General features: G+C 44.6%; 1 protein-coding gene across 4 annotated transcripts in view; it reads right to left on the reverse strand.

Annotated features, from left to right (window-relative positions):
- Positions 1-1,818: 1,818 nt before the first annotated feature.
- slc5a5 (solute carrier family 5 member 5) overlaps positions 1,819-22,666 on the reverse strand; it is a 97,464-nt gene continuing 76,616 nt past the window's right edge. For all 4 annotated transcript variants that reach the window (XM_043721428.2, XM_087975958.1, XM_087975959.1 and 1 more), the window contains exons 8-15: positions 22,081-22,169; positions 20,555-20,667; positions 14,911-14,981; positions 14,031-14,117; positions 7,271-7,476; positions 6,577-6,680; positions 5,879-5,979; positions 1,819-4,201 (exon numbers count right to left, since the gene is read on the reverse strand). In XM_043721428.2, the coding sequence (XP_043577363.2) occupies positions 3,998-4,201; positions 5,879-5,979; positions 6,577-6,680; positions 7,271-7,476; positions 14,031-14,117; positions 14,911-14,981; positions 20,555-20,667; positions 22,081-22,169 (975 nt within the window). In that variant the 3' untranslated portion in view covers positions 1,819-3,997. The remainder of the gene's footprint in view (positions 4,202-5,878; positions 5,980-6,576; positions 6,681-7,270; positions 7,477-14,030; positions 14,118-14,910; positions 14,982-20,554; positions 20,668-22,080; positions 22,170-22,666) is intronic.

Raw genomic sequence — 22,666 nt, forward strand, 5'->3', positions numbered from 1 at the left:
GGGACAGTGGTTAACATAGTTTTCAGCCTCTCAAATGCCTTCTGATATTCCTCCATCCACTGAAACTTTCAGCACTTCTTCAACTAGTCACCCAGTGGGGCAACCACATTGTCAATATTCGGTACAAACTTCCGATAAAAACCACACAGTCCCAGGAATGGTAGTACTTCTCTCTTTGTTGATGATCTGGAAACTTCTCATCGGGCCATCGGTCCATGTCCAATAACATGGTCCAGGATTGTGTCTTAGCTGTGTGTGAACTCACTCTTAGCCAGGTTTATCACCAAGCTCACCTCCCAAAGTGATCAAACAACTCCGGTAAATGCTCCAAATGTTCCTCCCATGTACGACTAAAAATCATCAGATCATCTATGTACGGTATATAATTGGGTAATCCTGAAATAACTTTATTTGTTAGTCTTTGAAATGTAGCTGATACATTTATTATGACATGGGGTAAACCCCTTTGCTAATCTAAACCCGACGCACAGAGAAGATCACCTCGCGCCATAATCTGTTAAACTTCAATAGGCAAAGAACTATCCAAGAGGTCACTATTTAAAGTAACAATTAACAATTTTATTCTTTAAGTTCAACAGAGAATATTAAAGCAAACAGCTATTTACAACTCCTTTTCTTAAATCTATCTTTTACCACCCACTCTACAATAATGGTCTGATTGAAAAAAACCCGATTAAGATTTACAAAAAAAATTACGTTTCAAAACCATTCAGCTTTGTTGATTGTCCTTTGTAGCTTTTCCTCGGTAGATTCCCTCCGGGTCAGCCTCGATGTTCTGCTGCACAAACTTCTTATAGACAGATATCTTTCAGAGAGCTCTTTAGCTAGCAGCGTATATTTTGTTGGTGTCCTTAGCAGTTCTCCTAATAACTATTCAAAATGTCTGGTGTTTTGCCCAAAACATTGGATCATTTCATTGGTTTTGAGATTATCAAAATACTCAATTCAAAGTTTATTGGAGTTTGGTATCTGGGGCATAATTTAAACTGACTGGCTGAATTTGAATTTGTGTTTGTATCATGGCAACACAACTCCAGCTATTTGTTTTGATCAAGTGTTACATTGTTATCTTGTTCAGGACACTCTTTGCTTTCAGTCAGTCCTTGTTATCTTCCTCTCTCTCTTAAAGATACAGTACACACCAACACCTTCATATCATTCTTTTCATATTAAATGCTATGACTTTAATTTGGTAACATCTATTTGGTGTCACAACAGTTGAAACTTCCTTCGCTCTCTCAGATGAAGGTGCCTGCTGGTATCCTCTGAGTAAGACCAGCATCGAAACATAAGTTGCTTGTCCCACCTTCTCAATACAGTCTTCCAGCTTTGGAATAGCATATGAATCATTTTTTGTAATTGCATTGATTTTGCAATAGTCCACCCACAGTCATTGGGACCATCTGGCTTTGGCACCATTGCTATGGGTCAGCTCCTGTCACTGCAACTCTCTGATTATATCATATTTGAGCATGTGTGCAATATCCTTTTGAACCTGTGCCAACTTTAGAGGGCTGTCTTTTTTGTATGTTTTTAAAACTTCTTTTCTTTTCTTTTTTTTCACCCAGGAAAACAAGCACAAAAAACAATAAAGAAAACCAAACATCAAATGTCTTCCCAGACAACCGGAAGGAAAAAAACTCACCTCCTCAACAGAAAACAACAATATCAGTACACACTGGCTGTATCATAGAATTCCTACAGTGTGGAAACAGGCCCTTCTGCCCAACAACTCCACACTGACCCTCCGAAGAGAAACCCACCCAAACCCATCCCCCTACCTGACTATGCTACATTTGCCTACAGTAATGCACCTAACCTACACATGCCTTAACATTAGCATGGCCAATCCATCTAACTTGCATATCTTTGGACTTTGGGAAGAAAGCTGAAAATATGTTACTGGGAAAGTGCAGCACGTCAGGCAGCATCCAAGGAGCAGGAGAATTGACGTTTCGGGCATGAGCCCTTCCTCAGGAATGGGAAGAAACCAAAGCACCCAGAGGAAACCCACACAAACACGGAGAGAATGTGCAAACTCCACACAGTCGCCCAAGTGTGGGATCGAACCTGGGTCTCTGGTGCTGTGAGGCAGCAGTGCTAACCACTGAGCCACCGTACCACCCCTGTACAGTCAGCCAGCTCGGAGTCAGTCCTCAGAGAGGAGATTCTAACCTAACATTTATTTTTCCATTTTGTTTTTTTTTATTCCCCGCATGATTACCTAACAGCGGTAGTGCTTATTTCCTTTCCCCAAGCACCCATGTTGTGTGTGTGCAGGTGTGAGACACTGAAAAACAATAAGTGCATAAATCTTTATTCAAATTTCCACTACCAGGAAGAAAGGAAACACCCGAGTGGCCAGTGACAAGCAGTGCCCTACACAAAAGGCAATGCTGTGTGATCAAACAGTGAAGGGGGTGGGCAGGGATTAAATCAAAATAGAGTCAGAGGGGGAAATAAAACACTCCACACCTCGCGGTGCCCACCTCTCCCTGAAAATCATGGACATAACAGAGGGCTAAGTCTATAAGGATATGGCTCAATTGGAACAGCATTTCCTACATCTCCATCATTCATAATCATATTAGTACTTCCGAGCTTATTCCCAATATGTTTATACTAGAACTTGCAGGTTATTTTGATTGCCAAAGCCAGATGGTCCCAATGATTGTGGGTGGACTATTGCAAAATCAATGCAATTACAAAAAAATAATTCATATGCTATTCCAAAGCTGGAAGACTGTATTGAGAAGGTGGGACAAGCAACTTATGTTTCGAAGCTGGTCTTACTCAGAGGATACCAGCAGGTACCTTCATCTGAGAGAGCGAAGGAAGTTTCAACTGTTGTGACACCAAATAGATGTTACCAAATTAAAGTCATACCATTCAATAACTTATCCCATTGTTAAAAAAACTCCTTCACTGTCCAATTTAATTTGAGAAATCTCCAATTCAGTATCATCTGAAATTGGTTCTTCACCCTATGTAGTAACTGTAAAATTTGACACGTCATCCAAATATGTAGTCTCTGAACTCTGACTTACCAAGGTTTCCTTGATTAATTGTAGTGATTCTCTCACATCATGTCCAAAACCTAATTAAAATAGACTCAAATTTGTAGATTCATTAGGTGCATCCCTAATTTCAAAAGTACAATTGGAATTCCTTTATCCCAGTCCTCATGACCATAAGCCTTTAAATTTGGTCTTTAAAATTTGATGCCACCATTCTAATGCTTCCTGCAATTTTGGATGGCATGCAGTGGACTGGAATTGTTTTGTTCCTAAACTATCAATAATTCGCTTGAACAATTTTGATGTAAATTCTGACCTTTGATCCAATTGTACTTCTGTGGGGTAGTCCATGTCTCGTAAAAACATTGGAGTAACTCCTCTATAATCATTTCAACTGTGATATTGTATAATGGAATGACCTCTGGAAATCTCATAGACACATCCATTATCATTAACAAAGACGATTCCCACTTTTTGGTTTAGCTAGGGGTCCTATGAAATCAATTAAGTTTCTTGTAAAAGGTTCCTCAAATGCAAGAATGGGTATTAAAGGTGCTGGCTTTACTGCTGCCTGAGGGTTTCCAAATATCTCTCATGTATGACAGGTCGGGCAAAATTCAACCACATCTTTATGCAATCCAGGCCAATCAAAGTGTTTTTGTATTTTGGATTGGCCTTTCCTTAGTCCCAAATGACCTCTGACTGGTAATTCATGTGCCACCCGCAACAACTTCCTTCTATAACCCATTGGTAATACAACTTGATGAACCTCTGTCCATTTCTCACCTGCCTGGAGAGTTAGAGGTAGTTTTGTTTGGTGGTCCAATCACAAGCCAGAACAGAATGGAGACCAGATTTACAAAGTGGAAGTATGTGTTATAAGTCTACAATCAGCAGGCGCTGTGAAGTTCACTGATAGCCATGAGTTGCGTTGATCCCCAGTTCAGAGGAACGCAGTCTCAAACATAGCTTTCTCTCAGAGGAGGTAAATAACTTTCAACCACGATCGAGGAGCTGCTTTGATCTAGCCTGACATTCCATTGAGTGGGGTCCACGTCCTGGACTGGTGATTGCTCGAGGTCTGGTTTGTCTCGGGCTGGAACAGTCGATGCCATTGAGTTTGTCTCTTTCAGAGCAGCCTTGCTGCTTTCCAAATCAGGAAGCTGTGGAAACGGAAACAAGAGGTCACAGAGTCAAACAGCACGGAAACAGACCCTTCGGCCCAACACGTCCATGCTGACCAGGTTCCCTAAACTGAACTAGCCCCATTTGCCTGTGATTGACCCATATCTGACGTCATGATATCACTTCCACAATTAAGGATGTAAGATAAGGGGGCAAAGCCAGAATGCCTTGCATTTTTATGGCACCTTTCATGATCTCTGCACATCCCTGGCCAGCCCACCAATTACTGAAGGCTAGTCACTGCTGGAACACAAGGACAGGCAACAACAATCTGTGTACAACAAGATCCCACTAACAGCACAGTGATAACAGCACAGTGGCTAATACTGCTGCCTCTCAGTACCAGGGACCTGGGTTCGATTCAGTCTGGAGACCTGACCACTACAGGTACTTTACTGCCTTGAAGGCATCCAATGATCCAGGAATGCAAGTTGTCTTTTTTGTTCAGTGAAGAAGACTACCACAGGACTGGTAGTGAGGTGGTCGCCATAACCGTGCACAGCTGTCCTCACTCCCTGCCCCTGCACATCCATTCTCAGCAAGCCCCGACACCCTCTACAGCCCTGTCTCCAATACTCTCTGCTCCACGTTGCCTGTATACCTCCTAATGCCTCCAGCCACCACACTCCTATTTCCACACTCCTCCCCCCCTACAATGCTTTGTGCCCAAAACCCCTCACCCCACACCCTCCACCCACACATTGATGGTCCTACACCCTCCTATAACTCCCCCGGGCCCTACCTTTATACTCTGTACCTCCACCCCCCCACCCCTGCCCCCACACTCTGTTACAGCTGAGCTCCCACTCCCCACACCAATCCTGCACACCCATCCCCATCCCGTTGTAAGCCCCACCTCCATACACCCTTCCCTCAGACCTGCCCCCTCCTCAAAACCCCCCTCTATACATACCCACTACCCTAATGCCCTTCCACTCCTGTTGTAGGAAACACGGCAGCCATTTTGTGCACAAGAAAATCCCACAAATGTTTTGTGCACAATGTATATCCCACAGCCAATGACCAGTCGCTATCTCAGAATCCCTACAAATCAGATAGAGGCCATTCAGCCCATTGAGTCTGCACTGATCCTCCAAAGAGCATCCCACCCTATCCCCTGTACCCAGATCCCTTCCCTATATCCATCGCCAATAGACACCACAACCGTCCATCCTCACCCCCACAGCTCCCCACTTCTACAGCTGGCTCCTGTACCTTCACCCCAACCTCCCACACCCCACGGCTCTCAGGTTGACATACCGTCCCCCTCCCCCACCCCAGGCCCACTGCCTCACGATTGCCCCACCTCCACTCCTTCTCCCTCCTCTCTATATGTCAACCTCACATGTCCACTTCTTTACCCCTCAAACATCACTGTTGATAAACTGCTCCATGTCTCCAACCTTTCTCTGCTGAGGGTTGAATGGAGTATGGTTTAGATGGGCTGTGGGGGAGACGGGGTGAGTGAAACACATCAACAGCAACAATAAATACTTAAATAAATACTTAATATTTCCAAAGGCACATCGAGGGTTTTTATAAAATGATGCTAAGTGATATAAGGGGATATTAGATGAGATGCCCAAGAGAACAGGGCAGATACACAGGGCCAATATTGCACTGTATCACATCAACGTGGTATTTGTTAAATTTACCTCCTTCTTGTTCAATTGTTCTGTTTCTTCAGAAACTGGTTTCTTTTTTGAAAGATCCCACCAGAGTAAACCATTGGCAATATCTTCTCTTTTAGTTGGCCCTAAGAAAAGAGAGAAGGAAAGACAGTCTAGTGGCCACACCCTCTCGGTGAAAGGAAGTTGATGGCTTGTGGCGTTAACACCAACCTATTAATTCCGAGACCCAAGTAATGTTCTGAAGATATGGGTCTGAAGCCTGCCACAGCAGATGGCAGAATTTGAACTGAATAAAAATCTGGAATTAAGTATCTCATGGTGACCGTGAGACCATTGTCGGGAAATTCCCCATAGAGTTCACTCATGTCCTTCAGGGAAGGAAACTGCTGCCTTCACTTGGTCTGGCCTACATGTGACTCCAGACTCAAGGCAATGTGATAGACTCTGGGCAATTAGGGATGGGCAATAAATGCGGCCTGGCCAGCCACGCCCTCATCCCATAAATGAATAAACAAAAAAAAGTCACACAATCTCCATTAGTTCCTTTTCCTGAGAAGGTGAACTCCCATTGAAGACTACCCCACTCACTTCTGAACTGTCCTTTTTCCAATTTTGTTTTAACGTCTAGTAAAGATTTGGTAAAATGATACAATTGCCTTATGACCATCTGCCACACACCTTTCTGGCCAGGATTCAGCCTGATGTTCAGGACATTTCTTTACCTGATAAATAGCTGACTCCAATACCAACGATCACCGTTATTAATGTTCCCAGGAGACCATAGTAAAGATAAGATAAGGCATAGAACTGATCCACAATGTTGGACCTGCAAACACAATTGGAGATGTCAATAACTTGACAGTGAACTGCGGTCTCCTGCCTCCTGCCTGAGCAGGGACTTTATTGACAGATAAAAAGGAACATTTCCACTGGTTAGGGATCCTTGAACTAGGGGCATAGTCTGAGAATTAAGGCCAGACCGTTCAGGTGAGGTGTTAGGAAGCACCTCCGCACACAAAGGATGGGAGAGGCTTGGGACTCTCTTCCATAAATGTCAGTAGATGCTGAATCAGCTGCTAATTTTGTATCTGAGCTGGAAAAGTTTTGTTAAGCAAAAGCATGAAGGGACATGGGCCAAATGCGAGCATATGGAGTAAGGCCACCATCTGGTTGAATGGTGGAGAAGGCTCGAGGGGCTGAATGGCCTCCTTCTGTTCCTATATCTCTGCCACGGCTTCCGATTCTGGACCTGAATGAAAACGAAGGCCCAATTCTGAATTAGCTCTGAGGTAGTGAGAGAACCAGGAAGGAGAGTAAGATCCGAAGCTGTCAGCGCATGGCTGGGAACACGTCCCGAAGATGTGGGCGTTATGGAGACATTCTTTGACTCTGTGATAGAACAGGGTTCACTCTCACCTCTTCTTCAGTCCAGACAGCGGCGTCACCTTGTCAACAAACCAAGCACTGCCATTGACTGTAGCGTTGGCACTGTACACAGGATGACAGCTGCCTGTGTTGAATGGCAGGACCCCCATTATCTCAGGGGAGGGTGGGTACAGAATGCCCCCGATGGACACCCAGAGACAAATGGCAAATCCAGCTGCTAAGCCTGAAAATACACCCTGAAAGTAAAGAAAACACAGTGGAATATTTAATCCAAATGAACTTATTGTATTTGGGAAACCACTGAAAAAAAGATGGAGACCAGCAACTTATATTAGGAGAGCCTAAGGACTGACAGATTAATTTGAATGAATGCTACAATGTAACACATCGCATAGAAACAGGCCATTCAGTCCATCTAGTCCATATTCCCACAGTACGTCATCTCAAACAATCCTCTATTCCGATCTCCCTCAGACACAGATGGACCAAGTCACTGGCTATTAAAGGAAGTGTCAGACTGTACCCTGCACTAAGTTGTTTGCCCATCTTGGCTACTGTTTTGCAGCTTTGACATTAGCCAGAGTGCCCTGTACCTCCCTGTGGTTTGTTCGTCTACCCACTTTGAAGAAGCCAGAATATCATCATCATGAAGACCGATCTTTCATTTACATGGAGCCTTTAATGTAAAATTAAACTGTACAGTGCAAAAACAGGCCATAAAGCTCAACCACCTAGCATCTCCTTCAATCTCATTCATGATCATGTCTTTAAGTATTGTCCACTTAACACATACTAACATCGATTTGAGCAAAACATGAACTGAAGCTACTGCTGCCTTTGCGTTGACAGGATTTAACCTCAGATTAAAACCTAAAGAAAGAGTTCACTGAACAGACACAAACAAAGAACAAAACCAGGCCATTTGGCCCTTCGTGCCTGCTCCCCCATGTAATAAGACTGTGGCTGATTTGATTTTAATCTTAACTCTACATTCCTGCGAATCCCTGACAGTATTTCATCCCCTTGGTAGTCAGGGATCTATTCACTTCCGTCTTAAAAAGGTTTAAAGATCGTAAACTTTAGGAACAGAAGTAGGCCATTCAGCCCATCGAGTCTGTTCTGATATTCAGTGAGATGATCCTCAACTCCACATGCTGGCTTTTCCCCATAACCCTTGATTCCCCTTACTGTCTGACTCAGCCTTGAATATACTTAGTGATTGGTGAACTGGATTGGTTGTTACAATGATCAATGAGAATCAATTAGATAACGGGCCCAAAACTGTTCACACTATTCCAGCCATGGTCTGACTAGGTGCCTTGTATAGTTTCAGCAAAACCTCCCTGTTTTTACACCAAATTCTCTTTGAAATAAAACCAATACTCTATTTGCCTTCCCTATCATCCACTAATGTTGTGTGATTCATGGACAAGTCCTCCTCAGTTCTGTAGCCCTCTGCAGTATTTCTCCATTTAAATAAAATTCAATTCTGCTATTTTTTCCTGTCAAGCTGCATGACCTCACATTTCCCCAAATTATATTCCATTGACCAAATTTTCACCCACTCGCTAAACCTGTTTATATCCTTCTTAAAACCCTTGTATTATCCTCACCACTTGTGTTCCCACTTATAATTGCGTCAAATTATGTGAAAGTTTGGGATCCACTGCCTTTTGAGGAAGAGAATACCAAAGACTGACAACTCTCTGAAAGAAATTATGTTTTCTCATCAATGTCTCGCATGGGAGATCCCTTATTTCTGAACTTTGCACCTTAATTCTAGATTCTCCCACAAGAAGAAACATCTTTTCCATTTCAACCCGGTTAAATCCTCTCAGGATCTTATCTGTTTCAATTAAGTCACTTTTAAAGTCGAGAGAATACTGCCCGAGCCTGACCAAATTTTCCACAACAGGCAATCTACTCATTAACACATTAAACTATGACCTACAGAGAAGATGGTAAAAGAGGGGGAGCTGTGACATTGTTGATCAGGAACAATATTACAGTTGTAGAAAGGATGTTTGGGGACTTGTTAACTGAGATAGTATGGGCTGAGGTTAGAAACCGGAAAGGAGAAGTCACCATACTGGGAGTTTTCTTTAGGCCTCCGAATAGTCCAGTGATGTAGAGGAAAGGATAGCAAAGATGATTCTCGATAGGAGTGAGAGGGGCAGGGTAGTTGTCATGGGGAACTTCAAATATCCAAATATTGACTGGGATCACTACAGTACGAGTACTATAGATGGGTCAGTTTTTGTCCAGTATGTGCAGGAGGGCTTCCTGAAACAGTATGTAGACAGGTCTACAAGGGGCGAAGCCATTTTAGATTTAGTACTGGGTAACGAGCCTGGCCAGGTGTTAGATTTGGAAGTAGGTAAGCACTTTGGAGACAGCGATCACAATTCTGTCAGGTTTACTTTAGTGATGGGAAGGGATAGGTGTACTCCACTGAGCAAGAATTACAGCTGGGAGAAGGGAAATTACGATGCAATTAGGAAAGATTGAGGAAGCGTAGAATGGGGAAGGAAACTGCAGGGGATGAGCACATTAAAAATGTGGAGCTTATTCAAGGAAAAGCTCCTGTGTGTCCTAGATAAGTATGCACCTTTCAGGCAGGGAGGAAGATATAGAACGCGTGAGCCGTGGTTTACTAAGGAAGTGGAATCCCTGGTCAAGAAGAAGACGAAGGCTTATGTTAAGACAAAATGTGAAAACTCAGTTAGGGCGCTTGAGGGTTACAAGGAAGTCAGGAAAGACCTAAAAAGAGAGCTCAGAAGAGCCAGGAGGAGACATGAGAAGTTGTTGGTGGATAGGATCAGGGTTAACCCTAAGGCTTTCCATAGGTATGTCAGGAATAAAAGAATGACGAGAGTTAAATTAGGGCCAATCAAGGATAATAGTGGGAAGCTGTGTGTGAAGTCAGAGGAGATAGGGGAAGCACTAAATAAATATTTTTCGACAGTTTTCACTATAGAAAATGAAAATGTTGGTGAGGAAGATACAGCGATACTTGCATCTAGACTAGAAGAGATTGAGGTTCATAAGGAAGAGGTGTTAGAAATACTGCAGAGTGTGAAAATAGACAAGTCCCCTGGACCGGATGGGATCTATCCTAGGATCCTCTGGGAAGCAAGGGAAGAGATTGCCGAGTCTTTAGCATTGATCTTCAAATCATCATTGTCTACAGGAATAGTGCCTGAGGACTGGAGGATAGCAAATGTGGCTCCCTTGTTCAAAAAGGGTAGTGGGCGGCACGGTGGCACGGTGGCACAGTGGTTAGCACTGCTGCCTCACAGCGCCAGAGACCCAGGTTCAATTCCCGCCTCAGGCGACTGACTGTGTGGAATTTGCACATTCTCCCCGTGTCTGCGTGGGTTTCCTCCGGGTGCTCCGGTTTCCTCCCACAGTCCAAAAATGTGCAGGTTAGGTGAATTGGCCATGCTAAATTGCCCGTAGTGTTAGGTTTTTTTAGATTAGATTAGATTAGATTACAGTGTGGAAACAGGCCCATCGGCCCAACAACTCCACACCGCCCCGCCGAAGCGCAACCCACCCATACCCCTACATTTACCCCTTACCTAACACTACGGGCAATTTAGCATGGCCAATTCACCTGACCTGCACATCTTTGGACTGTGGGAGGAAACCGGAGCACCCGGAGGAAACCCACGCAGACACGGGGAGAACGTGCAAACTCCACACAGTCAGTCGCCTGAGGCGGGAATTGAACCCGGGTCTCTGGCGCTGCGAGGCAGCAGTGCTAACCACTGTGCCACCGTGCCGCCCACAAAAGGTGCAGGGGTAAATGTGGGTGAATGGGTCTGGGTGGGTGCGCTTCGGCGGATCGGTGGGGACTTGTTGGGCCGAAGGGCCTGTTTCCACACTGTAAGTAATCTAATCTAATCTAGAGACAACACTGGTAATTACAGACCAGTGAGTCTCACTTCAGTTGTTGGCAAAGTATTGGAAAAGGTGATAAGAGATAGGATTTATAATCATCTCGAAAAGAATAATCTGATCAGGGACAGTCAGCACGGTTTTGTGAAGGGGAGGTCGTGCCTAACGAATCTTATTGACTTTTTTGACAAAGTGACCAAACAGGTAGATGAGAGTAAACCGGTTGATGTGGTGTATACGGATTTCAGCAAGGCATTCGACAAGGTTCCCCACAGTAGGCTATTATACAAAATGCGGAGGAATGGGATTGTGGGAGACATTGCAGTTTGGATCAGTAACTGGCTTGCTGAAAGAAAACAGAGGGTTGTAGTTGATGGGACATGTTCATCTTAGTGTCCAGTTACTAGAGGCGTACCACAAGGGTTGGTGTTGGGTCCACTGCTGTTCGTCATTTTTATAAATGACCTGGATGAGGGCTTAGAAGGGTGAGTTAGTAAATTTGCAGACGACACTAAGGTCGGTGGAGTTGTGGATAGTGACGAAGGATGTTGTAGGTTACAGAGAGACATAGATAAGCTGCAGAGCTGGGCTGAGAGGTGGCAAATGGAGTTTAATGTGGACAAGTGTGAGGTGATTCACTTTGGATGGAGTAACCAGAATACAAAGTACTGGGCTAATGGTAAGATTCTTGGGAGTGTAGATGAGCAGAGAGATCTCAGTGTCCATGTACACAGATCCTTGAAAGCTGCCACCCAGATTGACAGGGTTGTTAAGAAGGCATACAGTGTTTTGGCCTTTATTAATAGAGGGATTGAGTTAGGAACCAGGAGGGTATGCTGCAGCTGTACAAAGCTCTAGTACGGCCACACTTTGAGTATTGTGTACAGTTCTGGTCACCACATTATAAGAAGGATGTGGAAGCTTTGAAAAGGTGCAGAGGAGATTTACTAGGATGTTGTCTGGTATGGAAGGAATGTCTTACGAGGAAAGGCTGAGGGCCTTGAGGCTGTTCTCATTAGAGAGAAGAAGGTTGAGAGGTGACTTAATAGAGACATACAAGATAATCAGAGGGTTAGATAGGGTGGATAGGGAGAGCCTTTTTCCAAGTATGGGGATGGCAAACATGAGGGGACACAACTTTAAAGTGAGGGGAGATAGGTATAAGACAGTTGTCAGAGGTAGTTTCTTTACTCAGAGAGTAATAAGGGTATGGAATGCTTTGCCTGCAACCTGAGTAGATTCACCAAGTTTAAGTGTGTTTAAGTTGTCATTGGACAGGCATATGGAAGTACATGGAATAGTGTAGGTGGGATGGGCTTCAATTAGTACGACAGGGCGGCGCAACATCGAGAGCCTGTACTGCGCTGTAATGTTCTATGTTCTATGTACTTTCAAAACAATTCCTCCACACGAGCTTAATATGGCTGTTGTATAAGGGTTCTGAAAGAGTTAATGATGAAGTTGTGTTAAGCTCCACCCAACCTGATGATGTCACATGGTCATTACTTGCAGAACAGAGTGGCACGGTGGCTCAGTGGTTAGCATTGCTGCCTCACAGCACCAGGGTCCCAGGTTCGATTCCAGCCTCAGGCAACTATCTGTGTGGAGTTTGCACATTCTCCCCGTGTTTGCGTGGGTTTCCACCGGGTGCTCCAGTTTCCTCCCTCAATCCAAAGATGTGCAGGTCAGGTGAATTGGCCATGCTAAATTGTCCATAATATTAGGTGCATTAGTCAGAGTGAAATGGGTCTGGATGGGTCACTCTTTGGAGGGTCGGTGTGGACTTGTTGGGCCGAGAGGCCTGCTTCCACATTGTAGGGAAACTAATCTAATCTAAAACAGATTTGTTGTGTCTGATATCCTGATGGAGGCAGATTCATCACTTCTGGTAACTGATGATCTTGAGGAATAATGTCGAACTGGTTAATGCAACTTGTACCAAATTGCTGTCATACAAAAAACTCCACCTGGTTATTTCAAACAAGTGTCTCTTCTTGTTAAGATTCACCCTCTCATTCCTGACCAATAAAATTAGATAGGAGCTGAGAGTCAACGCAGAAAAGAGTATTGGCTGCACCAGATAATGGATGTTACATTTGTAGAAAACTGGATTGGTAACAGCACTCTACCTCAACAATCTAGCTGCACAATATGGCATGGTGAGTAGTGGCAGGGGTTCGAACTCAGGGTGGATGCCAATCCAATAAGAGGGTGATCTAGTTGATGTATTTGAGATAATTAAGGGAGATAGAGGGGAACTCTTTCTTCTGTTGCCATGAATCACCCTAATGTTCTGCACCTTATGAAACAAACCTTGACACTGAGCCACAAACAGAGATACTAGGCCAGGTGAACAAAATATTCCTCAAAGAGGCAGGTTTTAAGAAGCACTCTGTGAGTGAAGTGACTGGAATTGGGAGACTGAGAGGCATAGACATGGCATTCCAGAGTTAAAGATTGAGATAGTTGAAAGCCAATGGCGCACCAATGAAAATTGTGGATGTTCAAAAGGAATTAAGGAGGTGTGGAGATCTCAGAGTTTTATCAGGCTGCAGGAGATCACAAGCATAGGAGGGGTAAGGCCATAGCGAGATTTGGCAATAAGGATGAGAATTGTAAGATTGCAGGTTGAAATGTAGGTCAGTGTGCACCTGGGTGATGGGTGAAGACAATGTGGCATGGAGTAGGTTAGAGGCAACAGAGTTCTGAATAAGCTCAGGTTTCTGGTAATGTGCAAGGTAAGCAGGGAGGAACAAAATGGGGCAGAATCCCATCTAGACTTGCTTCAAGTTCCCTGACCGTGAGTGACTCAAGGGCCATACGTTGATTGTACTGGGTGTATGAGCATGTAGGAAAGGCACCTTGTCAAATACCCTCAGCCTGGACTTACCACAGTGTTAGCAGGAGGTACAAATATGCCAAGGATGAAGGCTCCCAACAAAGGATTACTGATGACACTCATCACTGTGAAGGAACCCTAGAGTAACATTTAAATAGTTTACATTAAACTACATCCAGAGACCAGGTAGATCATTCTGAATTTCTCTCCCTTCCTCCCACCCCAGCCCCAGTGGGACCATCTGTCCTTTCCAGTCTGGCAGTTAGATACACCATTCTGCCATTCTCACAGTCTAATCATGTAAGTTGCACTATCAAAACCCTTTCACCCCCCCAGCAGTCCGGCCCCCACCCCCTACAATGATAGCATAAATGCTGCCCCCTCCATATTTCCCCTCAGCTCTGATGAAGAGCCATCTAGATTGGAAACGTTAGCTCGCTCTCTCTCTACGGATGCTGCCCGACCCGCTGTGATCTCCAGCGTTTGCTGTTTTCAGTACAGATTCCAGCATCTGCAGGAATTTGCTCCGACAGATCATTTTGAATTTGAATGCTGATATTTTGGTATGAAATTGGATTCGTGGTAAAGATTTCGCTTGATGTTTGTTTCCATGGGATCAAAAGAAAGTAGATAAAAATGTGGCCAAACTGATAACCCCTGCTACGTCAGTCTGCCCACTCATAAACTGAGGGATTACCCAGAAATGCCGGTGATCTTGTAAATGCTTCAAGAATGAGTTCAATACCCAGCCATTACAATGCCCCTTGATTCACCAGTTCCCTGAGCAGGACAGACTGCAGCAACTGAGGTTACACTGACTGCAGAACCATTCAGTCCTTGACAATGCGCACTCCCTATTTCATCCAAATCCGAAACTGTCCCATCTTGGATAACAGCAGCAAAGCCATGACCCACCCGGATGTCAACATACCTGCAAGACCCCTCCTCCAAGCAGGGAGGATAATGCGGCAAAAATAATGCAGGCAGAGCCATACAACAGGGCTGTATAAAACAAAGAACAACAATTACAACACAAATAACAACAACTTGTGCTTAAGCATCCCTGCAGTGTTGAAGCAGGCCATTCTGCCCATTGAGTCTATACCAACCCTCTGAAGAGCATCCTTCCCTAACCCAGTCCTGCATTTCTCATGGCTAACCCACCTAGCCCGCACACCCCTGGACACTATGGGCAATTTAGCATGGCCAATCCACCTAACCTGCACATCTTTGGACTGTGGGAGGAAACCCACACAGACACAAGAAGAATGTGCAAACTCCACACAGACAGTCACCTGAGGGTGGAATCAAACCCAGGTCCCTGACACTGTGAGGCAGCAGTGCTAACCACTGAGCCACCACACTGTCCTACTTGATGTAGTGCCCTTCATGTTCTAACAAGTCCCAAGATCCTTTAGAGGAGCAATGCCAGACCAAACCTTGAGCTTCAGCCACCTCAGGATCAAGAAAAGCTTGGTCAAAGTATGAGTTTTAAACAGGAGCAGGAAAGAGAAGAGAGAGAGAGAGATTTTGCTGTGCATTGGTCGTGGACAGAGTGAATGTTGAGAGTGATGGACTCATGTCAGTCAAGCAGCTGCTTTGTCCCAGATGTTGTATGTGTTGAGTATTGTTGGAGCTGCACCTATCCAGGTAATTCTGAGAGTTTTCTATCATTGCTGGCTCATGTCTTGTGGACAGCTTTATAAGGACAGTATGTGAGTTATTTGCGATACAATCCTGTGTCTCTGACCGACTGAGTAACACAGTATTCAATTAATTGGTCTACTTAAGGTTTGCAGAAATGGTAACCTTCATAATGTTGATGGTGGGTGATTTGATGATGGCAATACAGTTGAATGGGAAGAGGAGATGTTCACTCTCCATTGTTGCAGGTAGCCTTTGCCTGTGTGGTGTCAGTACTTCTGGCCAGTTATAGAATCATAGTCATAGAGATGTACAGTGTGGAAACAGACCCTTCGGTCCAACTCGTCCATGCTGACCAGATATCCTAAATTAATCTAGTTCCATTTAGCAGCATTTGGCCCCTATCTCTCTAAACCCTTCCTATTCATATACCCATCCAGATGCCTTTTAAATGTTGCAATTATACCAGCCTCCACCACATCTTCTGACAGCTCATTCCATACACATATCACATTCTGTGTGAAAACGTTGCCCCTTAGGTCCCTCTTAAATCTTTCCCCTCTCACCCTAAATGTATTCCCCTCCAGTTCTGGATTCCCCCACCCCTGAGAAAGACCTTGTCTATTTATCCTATCCATGCCTCTCATGATTTTATAAACCTCTATAAGGTCACCCCTCAGCCTCTGATGCTCCAAGGAAAATAGCCCCAGCCTATTCAATATCTCTCTATAGCTCAAACCCTCCAACCCTGGTAACATCCTTGTAAATTTTTTCCACATCCTTTCAACTTTAACAGCATCTTTCCAATAACAGGGAGACCAGAATTGAATGGTGTATTCCATAAGTGGCCTAACCAAGGTCAGGACTCTCATGTTTTCTCAAAGTCCTTCATGACGTACTCACCTCATCTCCAAAACTGAGTACTAGTTCATGCTTGCATCAAAATTTGGTGAGGCTTCTAACTGACTCGTCTTAAAGTGTGTTGATGGCTGGATTAGCAGTGAGTACAGGTCACTTGATAACATGGACGATTCCCGCTCTGTGGATGGCTGGGAACATGCTCCTTGTTTCGGATTGGAGTCGTCCTAACTTTTATAGACAGGATATATCAAGGAAATTTTCCTATTTGTTGGGAATCGAATCCATTGGTCACTGATGTCTATGATCTGCAGTCTCAGAAGGAGGCCAGGTAACACTCCTGGGCTGCAAATGATTGAACCTTGACCTTTGCACTCACATGCTGGGCACTGCCGTCGTGGAGAAGGTCATTTGAAATTGAAGCCAACTCCGTGCTGGCATCCCGTCATTCATCATAGACTTTACTGAACAAACATCATATTCACAGAGAGATGAATGAGCTGAGGGAAGATGTCCAATGAGATAAGACCCTCCCTTACCTTCAGGATAAACATTGAAAAAACCTCAAGGATGTCAACATGACATTGTATTATTCACCGTGGCCAGCCACATTCCTCAGATAACATTTCTTGGATCCAAAGAAGCTCTTGATCATCTGTTTCACTTGTGCTGATGGCCTGTACTCCTGGCATTAACCAATTAAATCTCCAGCTCTCACTGGGCAGGATTAACAGCACAACTGGCCCAAATGAGTGTTTACACTCACCACAAACCTGCCTGCCAATGATATTCTTCTTTCCCCAAACCACTCATTGCGGTTACAAATTCTGTATTCTCGAAATCCTCTGGGTGAAGCCATTTCTACTAAGTTCCTCTTTCAAATGACTTGTGACTGTTTTATATTTTTGGCATGTGGTGCTGGTCTTCCATAAATGTTGACATCTTGTCTATTTCTACTCAATCAAACCCCTTCCTAATTTTAATGGTCTCTATTAGGTTACCCATTGGCCTTCTCTTTTCTAGAGAAAAGAAGACAAGCCTCTCTTCCTGACACTCATTTCTGTCTCATCTTTCTCAATATTTTTGCATCCTCTCCAGTGCCTCGACTTCCTCACAGCTCTACAGTCATGGAGCCGTGCAGCACAGAAACAGACCCTTCACTCCAACTAGTCCATGCCAACAAAAATCCCCAACTAAACCTATCCCACCTTTTCTTTTGGGGGTAGCAAGGTGGTTCAGTGGTTAGCACTGCTGCCTCACAGTGCCAGGGACACAGGTTTGATTCCAGCCTTGGGCAACTGTCTGTGTGGAGTTTGCACGTTCTCCCCGTGTCTGCGTGGGTTTCCTCCAGGTGCTCCGGTTTCCTCCCACAGTCCAAAGGTGTGCAGGTCAGGTGAATTGGCCATGCTAAGTTGCCTATAGTCAGGGGTAAATATAAGGTAGGGGAATGGTCTGGGTGGGTTACTCTTCGGAGGGTTGATGTGGAATTGTTGGGCTGAAGGGCCTGTTTCCACACTTTAGGGAATCTAATCTAATCTCACCTGCCTGTGTTTGGCCCATAATCCTCCAAACCTTTCCTATTCATATACTTATCCAAATGTCTTTTAAAGGGTGTAACTGTACTCACATCTACCACTGCCTCTGGCAGTTCATGCTACATGCGAAACACTCTCTACATAAAAAAGTTACCCCTCAAGCCCTTTTTAAATCTTTCTCCTCTCATCTTAAAAACATACCCTCTACTTTGGCACTCCCCCACCCTAGGGAAAATACCCCAGCTATTCACCTTGTCTGTATCCCTCATGATTTTATAAACCTCCATAAGGTCACCCCTCAGTTACTTATGCTCCAGTGAAAAAACTCCCAGCCTCTCCTTATAACTCAAACCTTCTATTCCTGGCAACATCCTGGTAAATCTCTTCTGAACCCTCTCCAGTTTAATAATATCCTTCCTACAACTGGACGACCGGAGCTGAACTCAGTACGCCAGAAGAGGCCTCACCAAAATCCTGTACAACCTCTTTTGGTCAATACTTTCACTGCTCTGTGGAAATGTAGCACTCGGTTGGAACAGAGCCTCAGGGCTTTGTTTTATTTTGTGGCCTTGCATTCTACTGGGTATGAAGCTGAAACTCGAATTACCAGGGAACGGTGTGTTGTGAGTATTTATGAATACTTTTGGACCCTCTTGAAAGTACGAAAGCAGTTGTACTGCAATATAAGACATGTTTCCACTCCATCGGGTATTGTCCCCATCAAATATTCCCCATCAAAGAGACAGCACGGGGTTAGATACAGAGTAAAGCTCCCTCTACACTGACCCCCATCAAACACTCCCACGACAAGGACAGCACAGGGTTAGATACAGAGTGAAATTCCCTCTACACTGTCCCCATCAAACACTCCCAGGGCAGGGACAGCACAGGGTTAGATACAGAGTGAAACTCCCTCTACACTGTCCCCATCAAACACTCCCAGGACAAGGACAGCACAGGGTTAGATACAGAGTGAAATTCCCTCTACACTGTCCCCATCAAACACTCCCAGGGCAGGGACAGCACAGGGTTAGATACAGAGTGAAATTCCCTCTACACTGTCCCCATCAAACACTCCCAGGGCAGGGACAGCACAGGGTTAGATACAGAGTGAAATTCCCTCTACACTGTCCCCATCAAACACTCCCAGGGCAGGGACAGCACAGGGTTAGATACAGAGTGAAATTCCCTCTACACTGTCCCCATCAAACACTCCCAGGGCAGGGACAGCACAGGGTTAGATACAGAGTGAAATTCCCTCTACACTGTCCCCCCCCCCCCCCCCCCCATCAAACACTCCCAGGGCAGGGACAGCACAGGGTTACAAACAGAGTGGAGCTCTCTCTACACTGTCCCCATTGAACACTCTCAGGGCAAGGACAGCACGAGGTTAGATACAGAGTATAGCTACTTCTACACTTTTATTATGAAAGTAAAGCTTCCTTTACTCTTTTAAAATGAATAGATATAGAGTACAGCTTTCTCTACTCATTTAAACTGAAAGTAAAGCTCTCTCCATCAAAACTCCTAGGGCAGGGACAGCATGGGGTTAGATACATTGTCCTCCTTAAACACTCTAGGACGGGTACAGTATGGAATTTAAGGTAGAGTAAAACCCATGTACACTGTTCCCTGATCTAACCCGTTGACCAACGCCCAGTTTGGGTTCTGCCAGGGCCACTGAGTTCCTGCCTCATTGCAGCCTTGGTTCAAACATGGATAAAGAGCTGGATTCCAGAGGGGAAGGTCAAGGTGGCAGCTTTTACATCAAGACAGCAGATTGTCTGATTACAGTAGCAAGGAACCCGAGTACAACTGAAGTCAAGGGGCATCGGGGGCGAAAGCTCTCCATTAGTTACTTGATATATTGGAAGACGGTTATAGTTGTTGGAAGTCAGCCACCTCAGCTCCAGGACATCTCTGCAGGAGCTCCTCAGGGTAGTGAGGCCAAGCCCAACACTGATGCCCAATAGCAGCTGCAGCCCTCATCACCTTCGAGCAAACCTTCCAATCCTGCCACTCCTACCATCTCGAAGGACAAGGGCAGCAGTTACATGGGAACAGTGCAAGCTGTAAGTTCTCCTCAGCACCATGAGTGATCCTGATATGGAACAAATCAGCTTCCTTCATTGTGGCTGGGTCAAAGTTCTGGAACTCCCTGCTAACCCGCCCTGTGGGTCTACCTGCAGCAATGCCCCACCTCTGAAGGGCAATTACAGATGGCCAATAAGTTCTGGCCCAGCCTGTGGCACCCATCTCCCATGAACAAATTTGAAAAAATTAATCGAGAGAGTGAAGTGATACAGAGAGAATGCAGGCAAGTGGAGTTGAGGCAGCAGATTCAACATAATTATATTAAATAGCGAAGTGCAGTCAAGAGTTAACTTGGCCTGTTCCTTCTCTGGCTTCTTGCGTTCTTCAGCAACAGACTGTGACACAGTAAAGGAAGGTGGAGAATTAGTCTTTGCTAATAATGATTGGTGCAATCTTGGCTCCTGCAGATTGGATACGTCATTAATGTACAGACTAGACACTTACACAATCCTTTCGATATTAGAATCAGCTTCTTTTCAGTCAATGTTTTCAGCCTGGGTTTGATGATGTCCTCCACAGTGCATGCAGCCATAGCATTGATACTGGTTGAAACTGTGCTGTAAGATAAATAGCTTTATAAGGTCTGGTCTCAAATCACATTGACGTGAAATAACTGCTAACACTCTGACCCTGGCATCAGAAACTATGTGCTTCGAGAGTAGAACACACTGATATTCCATTCAGCTGAGATGTTAAACTGAGATCCTGACTGCTTGTCAGATGGACACTAAACCTCAGATTCACAAGTAGAAGTTCAAGAAGACATCCTGGTCAACATGCATTCCTCAATCTACAATGACAAAACCATCCTTCATCTCAGGGTGTTACTGCCTAATTCCTGCTGAGGTGACCACAGAGGACTCTGCTTCTCAACTCCTCCTCTCGCAGAAGGTGTGGTGACCCTCAGGTTAAACCACCACTAGCCCACCCTCTATAATGAGAGGGCTGCCCTATGCTCCTCTGGGACCTTGGGGACTTTACCTTTTACTGCCTAACACAACAGCTTCTGAGCTTCAGTTGAAATATTATATCACAAGAAGAACAAAGCCTGACAGTTTTAGCACAGCTTTCCCAATCTCTGAACATTCAATAATACTGAACATTTTCTGAATAACTGCTTGGTAACTCAAATCCTGAGTTAGTGAAAGGTAGATACTCTTTTAGGTAAATACAGCAGCCAATATCTACACAACAAGATCCCATAGAAAACAATGCAAAGGCCAATCCGTTGATCTGACATTAATAAGGTAGTTTGAGGAAGAAAGTGTTGCTCTGGATGCAGAGAGTCCTCCCAGTTTTCCTGTTGAAAGACTGTCACAGAATCTTTAACGTACACCTGAATGGCCAGGGAACCACAGATATTATTGATCTCCTGTCACGTTGTGCTCCCTCGGCACATCATTGAATGTGAACCTCCTTGATTTTAATTTTATTCATTCTGAGGATGTGGTTATCGTCGGCTAGGCAAGAATTTATTGCCCATCGGTAAATGCCCATGAGGTGGCAGTAGTGAGCTGCCTACTTGAACTGCAATGATATTCAGGATGGAGTGCCAGAACATTGACTCGATGACACTGAAGGAGGAGAAACAAATTTCCAGCTCAGGAAGGTCAGTGGCTTCACTTACGAGCTCAAATCCTGGGGTGGGATTTGAGTGCGGTGATATCTTTCTAACCCATTGATGGGAGAGTTGCTAATTCCCTCACAGATTTTATTCACATGGACAAATACAGCAAGATCACAGGGACAATAATCCTGAGCTAATCTTGAAAAAGCGGGAATGAATATCCAGGAATTGTCTGGATTGTCGTCAGATCACTAACGCCACAAAAAACTGCAGAGGTAAGGATGGAGGTCCACCATCACCCTCTCATAGCTTTGGCCAAAAGGTACCCACTCTGCCAACTTCACCCACAATGAAGTTCAGGAGAGCCAACTCTTGTGATGCTTAACATAAATTCTTGCAGTACCTCAATGTCCCACTGAATGCAGCAGAAAGGAACAATCCGGGAACTCCAGGGTAGTTCTGAAAGATATCCAGCACCATGAACGGCATCATCTGTGAGTAGAAAGAGCAGCTCAGATAAACCAATCAAGGACACCCAGGTCCCACTACACATTCCTTTTCTCTTTATGTTAAAATATACTTTATTCATAAAAAATATTTTTATATCCATACATAGCCACTAGAGGAGTTCTTTAAATATAGAAACAAGCAAACATCAGAGTTTGCTCACTGAGCTGGAAGGTTCATTTCCAGACGTTTTGTCACCATACTAGGTCACATTTTCAGTGGGCCTCAGGCGAAGCACTGTACATGATCCCTGCTTTCTATTTATACGTTTGGGTTTCTTTGGGTTGGTGTTGTCATTTCCTGCGGTGATGTCATTTCCTGTTCTTTTTCCCAGGGGTGGTAGATGAGGTCTAACTCGATGTGTTTGTTGATAGAGTTCTGGTTGGAATGTCATGCTTCTAGGAATTCTCGCGTGTGTCTCTGTTTGGCTTGTCCTAAGATGGATGTGTTGTCCCAGTCGAAGTGTGTCCTTCCTCATCCGT

Source organism: Chiloscyllium plagiosum, unplaced genomic scaffold (genome assembly GCF_037043375.1).
Source record: "Chiloscyllium plagiosum isolate Xiang-an unplaced genomic scaffold, Cpla_swu_hap1 HiC_scaffold_28, whole genome shotgun sequence".
Lineage (NCBI taxonomy): Eukaryota > Metazoa > Chordata > Chondrichthyes > Orectolobiformes > Hemiscylliidae > Chiloscyllium > Chiloscyllium plagiosum.